General features: G+C 37.3%; 1 protein-coding gene across 10 annotated transcripts in view; it reads left to right on the forward strand.

The window, feature by feature from the left end:
* KIAA1328 (KIAA1328 ortholog) overlaps positions 1–15,324 on the forward strand; it is a 371,362-nt gene that overhangs the window by 5,204 nt on the left and 350,834 nt on the right. For 6 of the 10 annotated variants that reach the window (XR_013551238.2, XM_078435291.2, XM_078435292.2 and 3 more), the window contains 3 exons: positions 1,526–1,561; positions 2,280–2,419; positions 11,598–11,692. Coding sequence is in view for 9 of the 10 variants with exons in the window: in XM_078435291.2 (XP_078291417.2) it covers positions 1,526–1,561; positions 2,280–2,419; positions 11,598–11,692 (271 nt within the window). In the remaining variant the exon portion in view is untranslated. Of the gene's footprint in view, positions 1–1,525; positions 1,562–2,279; positions 2,420–11,597; positions 11,693–15,324 lie in introns of those variants that run through there. The other 4 variants (XM_078435298.2, XM_078435296.2, XM_078435297.2 and 1 more) reach the window with 2 other exon arrangements.

A 15,324-nucleotide genomic window follows, 5' to 3' on the forward strand; every position in this document is an offset into this window, starting at 1 on the left:
AGTTATGTTAGTCTTTCCATAGGTTGTCTTTGGAGAATATTCTGCAAATTCATCATTACTGTATCTTCTAATTGAAGATGTTGCCAAATGGAGCTTGTCCTGAATCATCTTGAATATTTTTCCCTTGGGTACCTTCCCATGTGGGTATCTCTAACAGCAGATTATTTATTGAGAACCTACTATGTGCACTAGTCCCAAGGGATATAAAAAACGACTTGGTTTTTGCTGTTGAAGAGGCTGCATAATTTCATTTTGTAAGGCTTTTTTTAGATTGGGTGTCAGTGAATTTGTAAATTTTCTCTCTGCTCTCGTGTTAGCTGCTGTCAGTTTCCTTAGCCTAGTGGGGTCTGATTTTGTTTGTTTACTTGTCTTCTGTGCCCCTTAACATTTTCTGAGCTCCATACCTGATGTCTGAGAGGATTTGAAGTGTAGAGGCACTAGTTATCAGCGCAAATCTTGAATCTGTGGCAGTATTTGTGTGCTGCTGCAGAGAGCTGTTGGAAATCACCTGGCGGCTCACATAGTAGCACCCCCTTTGTATTCCTAAATTCCTATGGGGATTCTGAGCACTTAACAATCAGCCTCCTTGAAAAGATTCCATAGCTAGGAGTGACCCTGAACTGATGTATATTGACTTTTTTTAACATGTTGTTAAATCTACTATTTTACTCCAGCCTTTGCCTGGAAGGAAATTTTTAATAATTGATTTGTCTAGAAATCTCGGAGAAGAAAGCATTTTATGAAAGAACAGAAAACAGGAATTTTGTAGGTCATTTGGAAAAAATTGTTTACACACTTACTTCCCGGAAGTATAATCGAAGGTTATCAAATTGTGGACTTAACTGGATTTAGATATAGTTCTGAATAAGATTTTGTTTCTTAAAGAAAGCTTTCTTATTATATTGGTTCTATAACACTATTATGATCTTAGCCTTTCTAAATTTTTCCTTTTGAAATTCAAAATAGTTCTTTTTGTCTTCAATTTCTTCCACTTGTTAAATCACAGGGCTTCTGGGACATTTCATGAATGCACTGCAGAAGAATAAAACCTTTTTGTGTTTGCGTGATGGACTTGCCCTCAAACAGTGTTTGTTCTTCAGTGCTAAAGCTCATTTTGAAATTATTTATTCATGCCTAAAATAACTTGTCCGTTCTCCAATCATAAACAAACTGGTGCATTTAACTCCTTGCTTACAAAAGGAAAGGTAATGAAAGGAACTTCACAGCAGAATTTATTATTCCAAGATATCTCACTTGGAAATAAGCATGGGTGAAAGTTTTATGGAAGAAGACCTCCCAAAAATTTCACAAAACATATAGTGGGACTATGTAAAGATGAACTTTAAAAGATTAAGTTTACTACATTTTATTTCAGTTGCATTGCTTTCTAATTTTGTTTTTAAAAGCTAGTTATAAATTCCCAGGTCAAAAGAAATTAGAAATTATAAAAGAAGTACAGAACAGAGGCAGCATTTGGATATTGGATGATCTTTTTTAGTATTTTCCTTCATGTCCTTCTTCACAGTTTCTGATGAAGAGCAATCAGTAGTGTATGTTCCAGGTATGGTTTTCTGTATTAATTTCGTAAGCTTCCTTTGCTTCTTAAGTGTTAGGAGAAAATAAAACAGTAGGACCATTTTGCCGATATAACTAGATGCAGAACAATTCATTGGAAAGTAATTAAAAAAAAACACAACTTGGTTTGACCTTACTAAGGTTTGAAATACTGCCTTATTTTATGGGCTGGTCAGGCAAGTAAGCTTTAGATGAACTTGTAGAACATTTCATTTCATCTCTTAAAGAGCAAGAAATTCTTATTTTTTTATATTGCAAATAATAGACTAAATTTTGTAGTTCAAAGCAAAATGTGAAAACTTCTTGATACAGGGTTTATGTGATAGACTCCTTAAAGCTTACCGGTTATTACTAAATGAGTGTTAAACCGAACCACTGAAGATACTCTGACTATGTTAAAAATCAGATTTTTAATTTCCCCTACATTAAGGTATATATTGACTGTATCTTAAGATTTATAAGTTTTAATGTGACTTATGAATTTCCACATCACCTTTTAAAAATATTTAAGTTGAACCTTAAATGTATTCCAAACATAATCTTTTCATGATTCATTATTTATTAAGAGGTTTAAAATGAAGTTTATAAAGTAGAATTTTCCCTGTGGGGTCCCGTAAGGAGGGATATTGGAGAAGTGCTTACTGGGGGGGCGAGTTTAAGAGAATAAGGTATAATTTTAGTATCTTTTTGATGGAAATCCTTAGGAATTTCTATGGAAGGAAATGCCAGATCAAGACACAAGTTGAGTCCAAAAGCTGATGTCAAACTTAAGACTTCCAAGGTTACTGCTGCTTCAGTCTCCATGGAGTCTTTCAAAGGTGCAGGAGACTCGGTAGATGAACAGGTCAGTAATTTCCCTTTTTTTCCCTTCCTCTTCAATCTTTATAAATGCTGACCAATATCTGATAGATAAGGGTAGAAGAGTCCTTGAAAGAACGTTAGATAATCTACAAGCAATCTTAAAAGGTACAGAGGATTCTGGGATACTTTACATGGTATGAATATAAAGTATGTAGATTACTCAAAGGTTTTGATCTAAAATGTCTAGGTTTGCCTTCAGGCTTAGTTAAGTAAAATTTATTATCTTGGTATGTCTCAAAAGACCTACATCCTGATATATGTGAAGTTAGTAAATCAAATTGACAATGAATTTTTCTTTTGTTAAGTGTCCTTTATATTTTTGTTCATGTGAATTTGTTAGGTGATGGTGGATAAACCTCTATATATAAGAAAGAAATTGTGTTAAAAGAAAATTTCCCCTACATTATTATTATTTCCTTTACTTTAAAAATATCATAAAGACTCTTGACAGCCCCGTCATTGATTCCTCCTTCATCGTTGCCTTTGTAATAGTATCTGTACATTCCTTTGCTGTAGACTCTTACCTGATAGGTTTATTTTATTTCACTTTTTGTTACATTTTGTCTCCCCAGCCAGAGGGTAAGTCAGGGTTTGGCAATGTATCACCTATAGGCCTAATTTCCTTGCTGCCTATTTTGTGAGTAAAGGTGTATTGGAATACACGCACACTTACTCTTTTAATATTATTGCTCCTTTTGTATTATAATGGTAGAGTTGCTACCATAGTGTCTGCCCACAAAGCCAAAATATTTACTACCGAACCTCTTTAGAGAAGGGGTTCCCAGTTCAGTTCTTGAGTACATTTCCAATATCTAGTTTGTTGCCAATTGTTATGTTTAGAAATCTATAGGATTTACCTGGGATGAGCCCAAAAGCCCTACTTGTGTTACTTGTATCCTCATTGTACCCACTCTACACTGAGATGTGAATAGTAGTTGAATTTGCAAGTTCTTATTAAAAGTTGAAAGTGTTTTTTTCATGTGATGATTTGTGCATTTTATACTAAACAATTGCCTGCTTTTGGATTAAGTCCATATTTTGGGAGGGCTTATTAACTATAATTCTTTTTTGGGCTATTTCACTGGCTTTGGGAATTATAGTATACATCTTTAGCTTAGCACAGCCTATTTTTTTTTGATGTTTATTTATTTATGTTGTGTGTGCACACGTGTAAGTGGGGGAGGGCAGAGAGAGAGGGGAAGAGAATCCCAAGCAGGCTCCATACTGTCGGCATGGAGCCCTGTGCAGGGCTCCATCTCTTGAACTGTGAGATCATGACCTGACCCAAAATCAAGAGTCAGACACTTAACCCACTGAGCCACCCAGGTGCCCCTATCACAGCCTATTTTAAGTTATAGTTTCCACTTCACCTAGAATTTTGAGGACCTTTCAGCAGTCTATGTCCTGACTTTTGTGATATTGTCATACATTTTACTTCTATAGGTAAAACCCCCCAATACATTGTTATTTCTTTTGCTTAAATAGTCAGCGGTCTTTTTTTTTTTTTTTTTTTTCATATTGATATATAATTTACATATCATAAAATTTACCCTTTCAAAATGTATAATTCATTGGGTTTTTGGGTGTTTTGTTGTTGTTGTTGTTGTTGTTTGGTTTCATTTTTGTATATTTACAGAGTTGTGGATCCATCACCTCAGTCTAATTCTGGAACATTTTCATCATCCCAGAAAGAAACTCCATTATGTATTAGCAGTCACTTCCCATTCCCTATTCATCTTAGCCCCTAGCAACCACTAATCTACTTAGTCTCTATAGATTTGTCTATTCTGGGCATTTCATGTAAATGGAATCCTATAATATGTGACCTTTTGTGGCTGGCTACATTCACTTAGCATAATGATTTCAAGGTTTATCTATGCTGTATCATGTATTATTACTTCATTACTTTTTATGGCTGAATATATACTTTGTTTATCCATTCACCAGTTGAAGGACTTTTGGGCTGTTAGGCTTTTTGGCTATATGAATAACATTACTATGAACATTCACATACAAGGTTTTGTGTGGATATATGTTTTCACTTCTCTTGGGTATTTACCTAGAAGTAAAATTGCTGGGTCAAATCGTAATTCTATGTTTAACCTTTGCATGAACTGCCAAAGTGGCTATACCATTTTACATTCTACCAACGATGTTTGGGGATTACAGTCTCTTCACATTCTTGCCAACATTTTATAGCTATTCTTTTTATTACAACCCTCCTAGTGAGTATGAAGTGGTATCTCATTGTGGTTTTGGTTTGTATTTCCCTAATGACTAATAATAATCATTTCTTTATGCTTCTTGGCCATTTGTGTATGTTCTTTAGAGAGATGTCCATTCAGAAACTTTTCATTTGGGTTGTCATCTTACTGAGGAAGTTAAAAGAATTCTTTATAAATTCCATCTTCAAGTCCCTATTTGTACATCTATGAACTACAAATAGTTTCTCCCATTCTGTGCATTCTTTCACTTTCTTATTGGTTACCTTTGAAGCATGAAAGTTTTAATTTTGAAGTCCAGTTTATCATTTGTTTTCATTTGTTGCCTGTGCTTTCCTGTCATATCTAAAAAATCAATACCTAATCCAAGTTCTCAAGGATTTACAACAATATTTTCTTCTAAGAGTTTTATTATTTGAGATGCTACTTTTAGTCTTTGATCCCTTTTGATTTAATTTTTGTATATAGTGACCCACATTCATTCTGTTGCATATGGATATCCAGTTGTCCCAGCATCATTTGTTGAAAAGATTATTCTTTTCCCTCTGATCATCCTGGCACCCTTGTGAAAATCTCCTACCATGTAAATGTAAGTGTTTATTTGTGGACTCTCAGTTCTATTCCATTGCTTTACATTTCTATTTTTCTGCCAATACAAGCTAATTACTGTTTGGAATTATGTATTGGAATCAGGAAATGTAAGTCCTCTGAGTTCTTCTTTTTTAAGATTTTAGCTATTCTGGGCCCTTGAATTTCTGTAGGGATCATAGAATCAATTTGGCAATTTCTGCTCTAAGGTCAGCCTGAATTTTGATAGCAATTGCAATGAATCTTTAGATAAATTTGGAGAGTACTCTCAACTTAATATCAAGTCTTCTAGTACTTGAATATGGTATGTGAGATACCTTTTCATTTATTTAGTTCTTCAGTGTCTTTCAGCAATGTTTTACAGTTTTAAAGTGTACATATCTTTTGTTAAATTGTTAAATTTATTTGTAAAGATCCCTTTTGTTAAATTTATTTCTAAAGATTAAGTGTTTAATACTTTTTGATGCTATTTTTTGGGGGGAGTTGGGGAGAGCGGCGGGAGGGGCAGAGGTAGAGGGAGAATCTTAAACCGGCTCCACACCCAGCACAGGAGCCTGACACGGGGCTCAGTCTTACAAATCGTGAGTTCACGACCTGAGCTGAAATCAAGAGTCAGGCGTTCAACTGACTGAGCCACTCAGGCGCCCCTTGATTCTATTATTAATGGAATTATTTTCTTAATTTCATTTTTGGATTATTTGTCGCTAGTGTATGGAAATAGAATTGATTTTGTCTCTTGGTTTTGTATCCTGCAACCTTTCTAAATTCACTTACTAGTTTCGATCTAATAGTTTTTAAGGTGAATTTCTTACAGTTTTTTATATGTGTGATTATGCCATCTGTGAACAGAGATAGTTTGACATCTCCCTTTCCAGTTTGGATTTCTTTTATTTCAATTGTGTTTCACTTTCGTTTTTACTGGTTATAGAATTTGAGTTTTTTTCTTTCGGTACTTTAATAATATTATTGCATATATTTACTGGTTTGCACTGTTTTTGAGGGGGAAGTCTGCTGTCACCCTTGCTTCTGTTCTTCTGCATTTAATATGTGTGAGTTTAAACTCTGGCTACTTTTAAGATTTTTGTTTTCTCCCTGGTTTCAAGCAATTTGATTATAGTATACCTTGACTAATTTTCTAAATATGTCTTTTGGTTGTGGTTTGTTGGGCCTTTTCGATTTGACAGTTTATAGTTTTCATAAAATTGGGAAAATTTTCAGCCATTACATATTAAGATATTACTGTGTCTCCCCCGCCCCCCCCCCCCCCCCCCCGCCTTATGAGGACTCCAGTTACACAGAGGACTCCAGTAGGCCACTTAAGCTTACCCCACACCTTTCTGCTCATTTTTTCCTTCAGTTTGTTGTTGCTATTGTTCTGTGTTTATCTATGGATGGTTTATATTGCTTTGTCTTCAAATTCATTAATCAACTTCTGAAGTGTCTAATCTACCACTTATCTCATTCAGTGTATTTTTTATATAAGCCCATGTTTTTATCTCTAGAAATTCAATCTGAGTCTTTTGTTTTTATTTATATATTTCATGTCTACTTAACAGGCTTGGTCTTCTAGTTGCTTGAGCATATGGAATATAGTAACTTTTAAAGTTCTTGTTTATAGTTCTGTCATCTGAGTCCTTTATGGGGAGATTTCAACTGAGTCCATTTTCGAATTATGTATTGTATTTTTCTGCCTCATTACCTGCCTGCTTGTTTTTTATTGGATACCACCAAACAAAGTGAAGCATACCTTTTTTTGAGTTTTGAATATTATGTGTTTCTATAAATAATCTTGAGCTGTTTTTCTGGGACTGAGTTAAGTTTTTTAGAAGTAGTTTGATCTTTCTGAAGCTTGGGTTTAAGATTTTAAAGATGACACCAGAGCAGCTTTTAATATAGGGCTAATTTTGCCTACTGTAGACAGTACCTTTCTGAGTATTCTTGCTTTTGTCCCTTGAATTATAAGGTTTTCCACTCTGGCTCGTGGGAGCATGAGCTATTCCTGGCACTGTATTAGCTGCAAAAATTATTCTCACATTGAGTTGTTCTTTCCCTGGATTTTGGTGGGTCCCCTCATAAACGTATGCTGATCAGTACTCAGTGGTTGATGTGCAGGGACCCCTCTGCAGATCCCTGGAGCTCACTTTCTGTGCAGCTCTGTCTTCTCCAGTACTCGGCCCTGCAAACGCTAGACACCTTGGCCTTCGTGGATGCCTAGCTCTGTCTTCTCAACTTGGGGAGATTGCTGGGCTTCGTTTGGGTTTCCCACGTTGCACATTGGAAACTCCAGAGGCAGTTGAATTAAGATAATGGTATGCCTCATCTTATTTGGTTCCCCTCTTTCAGCGATCACTTTCCTGTGCTGCCTGCTAGCCAGTGTTTAAGAACTGCTTTTTGATATATTTGGTCAGATTTTTTGGTTGTTTTAGGCATTGGAATAAATTGGTTCCTGTTACTCCTTTTTGCCTGGAAGGTGGAATGTAAGTGTATGGGATGTATTTTGTCTCAAAACTAGAAATGATGTGTGTGTGTGTGTGTGTATGCATTTTTTTTTTTTCCTCAAAACTAGGAAGATGTGTGCATTTTTCCTTGGAGAACATGACGGCTTGTGGTTTTTCTATATATGTTCTCGTGATCTTTGGTGTCCAAAAGCTAGGCCCTTAATTCATTAACAGTTTCAAAATGGTAATGGTGTCAGTTCTAGTCTTCTGGGAAGTAGGTGCTATGATGAAAGTAGAAATGGCAGAGATTCAGTGGAGGAAAAGCTGACATAGAATAGAGAGTAAAGCGAACAGGGATACGCAAGGAGAGCCTTAGGATTTTACTCTACATCTGGCATCAGTGAGAGAATAAAGAAAGAAGAAAAATTGACTAGGAGAAACCTCAGACTTCGTAATGCTTTGCAGTGTGAGGCAGTGTCTGTCAGGCTAATGGGGAACCTCAGAGCACATGTTGTTCTTTAAGGATGGCCTGGCAGGCAGAAATGGTTCAGTTCTAGCATCTCTGCCATTCCCAGTCATTGGCATTGGCGTGAACACCACAGTGGATCTGAAGGTGTGGCAGGAGTTAGGTGAGGCCCTTGGCCAACTATACTGTTTGCAGCAGGTTCTTTCTCTCTTTGAGAAGCCACATTGTTTTACTCTTCACAGTAAAATCCACTACTCATCGGGAATTATTACGTGTATCGTGTTAAGGTCAGTTCATTTTTCCATACCGACAGTCTATTGGTCTGCACCCGTGAGTGAGAAGACCATTCTTCTCCCCACTGCATTGCAGTGATGCCATTGTAAACCACGCGGCTGTAGAGGTATGTCCTTCCTGTATTCTGTCATCTTCTTTGGTAATACCTATTCTGGACTTTGTGTTTATCATTTCTTTCCTTTTCTTTTCTTTTCTTTTCTTTTCTTTTTAAAGTTTACTTATTTATTTTTGAGAGAGTGAGAGTGAGCAGGGGGGGGCAGAGAGACAGGGAGAGAATCCCAACCTGGTTCCCTTGAGGTAAAATCAAGAGTTGGACATTTAACTGACTGATTGACCCAGGTGCCCCATCATTCTTTTGTTTTTGTATGTCAGGAGTTGACAAACTTTTTCTGTAAAGGGCCAGATGGTAAATATTCAGCCTCTGTGAGCCATGTGGTCTCTGTCTCACTTACTCAACTCTGCCACTGTAGTGTGAAGAGAGTCAATGTGTAAATTAATGTACATGGCTATGTTCTAATAAACCCTTATTTACAAAAATAGGCAGTGAACCAGATTTGGCTTGCAGCTGTAGTTTACCAACCCTTGTCCTATATAGTCTAATACATAATTGTTTTTTAAACAACGTTCAGTGTTCTATGTATTTGGAACTTTATATAAATGAGCTAATACTATGTTGCATCATTTGCTTTTTTTGCTTAATATTAATGTTCATGAAATTTACTTATGTTATATATAATTCTGTCATTTATTATCACTGATATTTCAATCAGAGTTTAGTCAGTTATTCTAACTGAGCATGTTTAATATAAAGACCCGCTGAATTGGTGCTGGAAAATTGCAAAGGCAAACCGACCTCATCAAGATTTCATGTAGGCAGTAACCGCAAGAAACAGTTCCCATCTCTAGGGCTAGGAAAACAGCCAGAGCAAGTTGCAGTTATTAACACCTAGAAGCTTGACGGAGGGGCCCGTGAGAGCTGGAACCTGGACTGAGGGGGAACCAGCCTCAGAGGCACTGCTGTCCCTGAGGAGACATGCTAAAGGCTGGTTCTGCCAGGGCTGGGAAAATTGTAAACCGCAGCCTGCTGTGCCTGCCAGGGTACACTCTGGGCCCGGGGCGGGGCAGAACATGGGTGGGAACAGGACGCCAATAGGGACGACAGTGTCTTTTCTTCTGACAACCTCTGGTCTCCCTCTCGTTCTTCCTGTTCGCAGATTTTAACAGAGAGCCATGTGGCAAAGAAGTAAGGTTTCTGAGTCTCAGCCTCAGCATCACAAAGCAGAGGCTGGAAGGGTGGGTTTGAAGATGGAAGCCAATTAATAGTGTAACAACCCGTGCCTATGGAATTCCATTGTATACATATGCTACAGTTTATTCTTTAGTTGACAACATTTGTGTTTTCAAGTGCGTTAAACACAATGCTGCTGAGGTTCTTGCCCACGTGCAGGGGTTTCTCTTGTTTATTCTACTCATGGCACCGCTACTCAGATGTCTTCCCAGATGTCTTCTTGTGTGTTTTCAGCAACTTCTTCCATTGCCAAATGGAGTGACTTCTTTCACATTCTGTGTAGTTTTTTTGTTCCTTACCACTCTTATCCCCAAACTCTTCTTGAAACGTTTCTTTTTCTCCCACAATATTATATCCTTCTGATTCTCATCTTGTCCTTTCAAATACCAATTTTAATTTATTATCTTGGATTTGTAGATAATTTTTAAAAACTAATATTTTTTCTTAATTTTAAGGAAAATTTAGAACATAGAAAAGTATAAAGAGAATAATAAAAATCTAAACATCATCCATAATACAGTATGGCTGAAGTTTTAAAAAAAAAAAATTTAACGTTTATTAATTTTTGAGAGAGAGAAAGAGAGTGCGTGAGCAAGCACGGGAGGGGCAGAGAGAGAGGGAGACACAGAATCTGAAGCAGGCTCCAGGCTCTGAGCTGTCAGCACAGAGCCTGACATAGGGCTCACCCTCAGGGACTGCGGGATCACGACCTGAGCCGAAGTTGGACGCTTAATCAACTGAGCCACCCAGGCGCCCCCACAGTATGGCTGAAGTTTAAATCTTTTATATTTTTCTCTGACTTGAGAGCCAGACCCACATTTCCAACTTCTTGCCTAAACATTTCTGTATGACTATCCTCCTGGCATCTTGAGTTGACCAAAACCAAACTCATTTCATTTTTTTTACCATCTCCTTGATATAATTTCCTTTTTCTCCCCATCTATGACTATCAGTATTTCCCATCTGAGACTATCAGTATTTCCAGGATTCATTTTAGAGGTCTTGGATTACCCTTGGCTACCTGAAGAAATTGGACTAATCTACTTTGTGGTTGTCCAAATGCCAAAGTTTCCTTCCATTTACATGTTACCTCTAGTTTCCTTGTGGTTCCCTAAGTTTCATTGCTTTAAAGATGTTCACGTGCAAGTACTTGATGTTCAAGTACTGGGAGAACTTCTTATAGCACAAGAGAGGGAGGAGATAGTTCAGTGGTTGAGAGCACATACTCATTCTGCTACTTTAACTGTTGGTATCCTAGGCAAGATATGTACCCTCGCTGTTAATAGAAATAATACCTACCTAATAGCACTGTTGTGAAAGTGAGATGGATTAATAAGTGTAAAATACTTACAGTGTTCCTGACATGCAGTAAGCACGAGGTATGTGTTAGCTACTTTTATTATTCTTTGGTCTAGTACCCAGTGCAATGAACTTTAGGATATACTGAGAGGTTAGAAACTGGTGCCTCTGCTGCCAATCTTAGTGTGCTTTCAAGCAGCCTAGGGGCTGTGATGGAGGAAAGGTTCTCAGTAACTTCCAGTAGGTGTTTGTTTTGTGACATTCACCAAGGGAACATTATTTCCTTAATATTCCCTAATATTTAAGCAGGGACATTTCTGCCTTTTGAGTTCTTCCTGTGTGCTTTTCTGTGTAAACATTGCGATGTCCCCTGCTGGACAGACAGTTCCTTAGCCTGTTTTGAGTTCATAGTAGGTTTGAATGAAACAGGTAATGAGTGTACCACCAGAGAAAAGATATCTGAGAAATTTTTTACCTCCTAGGCTAATTTTAAGAGACTTCTCATAGAGTCTTAAAAATTGTTTTTAGCCAAAGTTTAACCAAAAGATTTTTCTGTTTTGTATTAGAATTTCTGCAAGGGAGGAATAAAGAGTGCATCATTGAAGGATTTATGTCTCGAAGACAAAAGACGCATTGCAAATTTAATTAAAGAACTGGCCAGGTGAGATAAAATCTTATATGAAATGTATTATTATATAAGACAATTTTTTGAAAATAGAAACCGAAAATATGGTTTGATGTCATTGTATCATTGATCTTAGGAAAGCAAAGACTTAGAAAAAAAGGTATTCTGTGGCCCCAAAAAAAGAAAAGTAGGAAAAAAGTAAAAAAAGAAAAATCAGAACAAACCACTTTCCAATTTACATTTTCTTGTGTATTTAATTTCCCAAATTGTTTGGTGCACATATGTGCAGTGGTCCTCTATCACAAGGGAAAATGTAGGAGTTTAGCGCTGCTGTTGATATAGGTTGATATGTTGTAATCAGTGTCATAGCAACTACCTTTGGTTTTGGTTTAGCATCTGACCAGAAATGAACATTGACTTTACTGTAGTTCATCACAAGAATATCTATGGTCATTCTGCTAACTCCTGATGCTTTCAGGATTCAAAGTTAAGGGATTTTGAATTTTGTGAATGATAGTTTGTAACTATTCGGTTTTAATATTTCAGTTTATTAATGATATGCATGAAGCATATCTACTTGGAGTGACTTAGTTGTCAACACACACATCCAGTTTTGGGGTCTTAAAATACTTAATAAATGAAAATGTATATAGAGGAATGTATTAATACAAATTGTAAAAGTCAAATTTAAGGAAAGGCCATACCTAAAAATTGATTAAAATAGTACTATTTTTGTCTTTGAATTGCATGTTTGGAAATAGATCTTTTCCGTCTTTACTTTTAATTAAAGATGACTGTATGAAGTGTTTCAAAATGTCAAGGCCATAAAATAATGTTTGTGGAAGCTTTTCTAAAAAGACTGAAGTTAAAAAATTACCTTACTAGGAGTGCCTGGCTGGCTCGTTGGTTGAGCATCTGACTCTTGGTTTCGATTCAGGTCATGATTTTGTGTTTTGTGGGATCAAGTCCTGCATCAGGCTCTGTGCTGACAGTGCAGAGCCTGCTTGGGATTCTGTCTCCCTCTGTGCCCCTCCCCGACTTGGCTGTGTGTGTCTCTCTCTCTCTCTCAAAATAAATAAGTAACTTTAGCTTCTACTACAAAGCTGTAATCATTAAGACAGCATGGTATTGGCACAAAAACAGACACATAGACCAATGGAATAGAATAGAAACCCCAGAACTAGACCCACAAACGTATGGCCAACTCATCTTTGACAAAGCAGGAAAGAACATCCAATGGAAAAAAGACAGTCTCTTTAACAAATGGTGCTGGGAGAACTGGACAGCAACATGCAGAAGGTTGAAACTAGACCACTTTCTCACACCATTCACAAAAATAAACTCAACATGGATAAAGGACCTGAATGTGAGACAGGAAACCATCAAAACCCTAAAGGAGAAAGCAGAAAACGATCTCTCTGACCTCAGCCGTAGCAATCTCTTAGTCGACACATCCCCAAAGGCAAGGGAATTAAAAGCAAAAATGAACTACTGGGACCTTATGAAGATAAAAAGCTTCTGCACAGCAAAGGAAACAACCAACAAAACTAAAAGGCAACCAACGGAATGGGAAAAGATATTTGCAAATGACATATCGGACAAAGGGCTAGTATCCAAAATCTATAAAGAGCTCACCAAACTCCACACCCGAAAAACAAATAACCCAGTGAAGAAATGGGCAGAAAACATGAATAGACACTTCTCTAAAGAAGACATCCGGATGGCCAACAGGCACATGAAAAGATGCTCAATGTTGCTCCTCATCAGGGAAATACAAATCAAAACCACACTCAGATATCACCTCACGCCAGTCAGAGTGGCCAAAATGAACAAATCAGGAGACTATAGATGCTGGAGAGGATGTGGACAAACGGGAACCCTCTTGCACTGTTGGTAGGAATGCAAATTGGTGCAGCCACTCTGGAAAGCAGTGTGGAGGTTCCTCAGAAAATTAAAAATAGATCTACCCTATGACCCAGCAATAGCACTGCTAGGAATTTACCCAAGGGATACAGGAGTACTGATGCATAGGGGCACTTGTACCCCAATGTTTATGGCAGCACTCTCAACAATAGCCAAATTATGGAAGGAGCCTAAATGTCCATCAACTGATGAATGGATAAAGAAATTGTGGTTTATATACACAATGGAGTACTACATGGCAATGAGAAAGAACGAAATATGGCCCTTTGTAGCAACGTGGATGGAACTGGAGAGTGTGATGCTAAGTGAAATAGCCCATACAGAGAAAGACAGATACCATATGTTTTCACTTTTATGTGGATCCTGAGAAACTTAACAGAAACCCATGGAGGAGGGGAAGGAAAAAAAAAAAAAAAAAGAGGTTAGAGTGGGAGAGAGCCAAAGCATAAGAGAGTGTTAAAAAGTGAGAACAAACTGAGGGTTGATGGGGGGTGGGAGGGAGGGGAGGGTGGGTGATGGGTATTGAGGAGGGCACCTTTTGGGATGAGCACTGGGTGTTGTATGGAAACCAGTTTGACAATAAATTTCATATATTGAAAAAATAATAAAGTGAATTCCAGCACTTGTAAAAAAAATAAAAATAAAAAAAAATAAATAAGTAAACTTAAAAAATAATTACCTTACCAAATCATGTAATTGCAGTTATAAAGGATAACATCAGTGATGTTTTGGGGGCTAGGGTATAGGGTGTGAGAATTCAGAGTACATACCTTACTCTGAATTTGATGTCCCACCTGAGATAAACGGTAATTTTTTTCACTAAAGTTCTTTGGCTGTTTTAGTCCCCCAAGTAGAGTTTTCATCAACTTCAAATAGTGTTCTTTGTGTTGGGAAAACATTAGTTAACCCTCCATACTTGCAGATGACCTTTTCACAAAACTTTTTACCACTTAAATGGCTGTGGCTATCCTTACATACACTTGATGGCGTTGAAAACTATTACCATTAGTTTGATTCCATATATTAATGGTCCTGAGTTGCCATTGTTGTCCTAAGTGATCCACTTTAACATTTATTTATTTTTGAGAGACAGAGACAGAGCGCGAGTGGGAGAGGGGCAGGGAGAGAGAGACACACAGAATCCGAACCAGGCTCCAGGCTCTGAGCTGTCAGCACAGAGCCTGACGCGGGGCTCGAACCCATGAACCATGAGATCATGACCTGAGCCGAAGCCAGAAGCTTAACTGACAGAGCCACTCAGGCGCGCCCTTAGTGATCCATTTCATTTCAGTTGCCAGGCTTGGAGAATACCTGAAATATTAGAGCATATTGTTTTGGTTTCAGCAACCTTCTGCTTTCCAGGAAAATGCTGGTTTCTTGGTAGAGGGTCAGTATGTCACTACAGGGTATTAGTATAAATTTGCTTATATTGCTAGAAAACTCTAGTATTACTGTATTTACCATTAATGTACAGATACATGGGAATAACGTGTTCTAGGTTTCTTGAGTTTGCTACGTTTCCTCTATTGGATATTTCAGTCTACTTGTTTCTACTCATACTGCCCAAACCATTTTCACTTGCTTTTACAAGACTCATTTATATTGAAGTGGGGAAGTGCCATATTCCTTAAACACTGGCAACAAAACATTCCTACCTTTTGTATTCTTTTATCTTTGGATTTTTAGCTTGGTTTCAAATAACTGGTTTCCTATTGTCATTAAATACAATCATTTGTCTTTCGTCT

Source organism: Panthera onca, chromosome D3, assembly GCF_046562875.1.
Source record: "Panthera onca isolate mPanOnc1 chromosome D3, mPanOnc1 haplotype 2, whole genome shotgun sequence".
NCBI classification, from domain to species: domain Eukaryota; kingdom Metazoa; phylum Chordata; class Mammalia; order Carnivora; family Felidae; genus Panthera; species Panthera onca.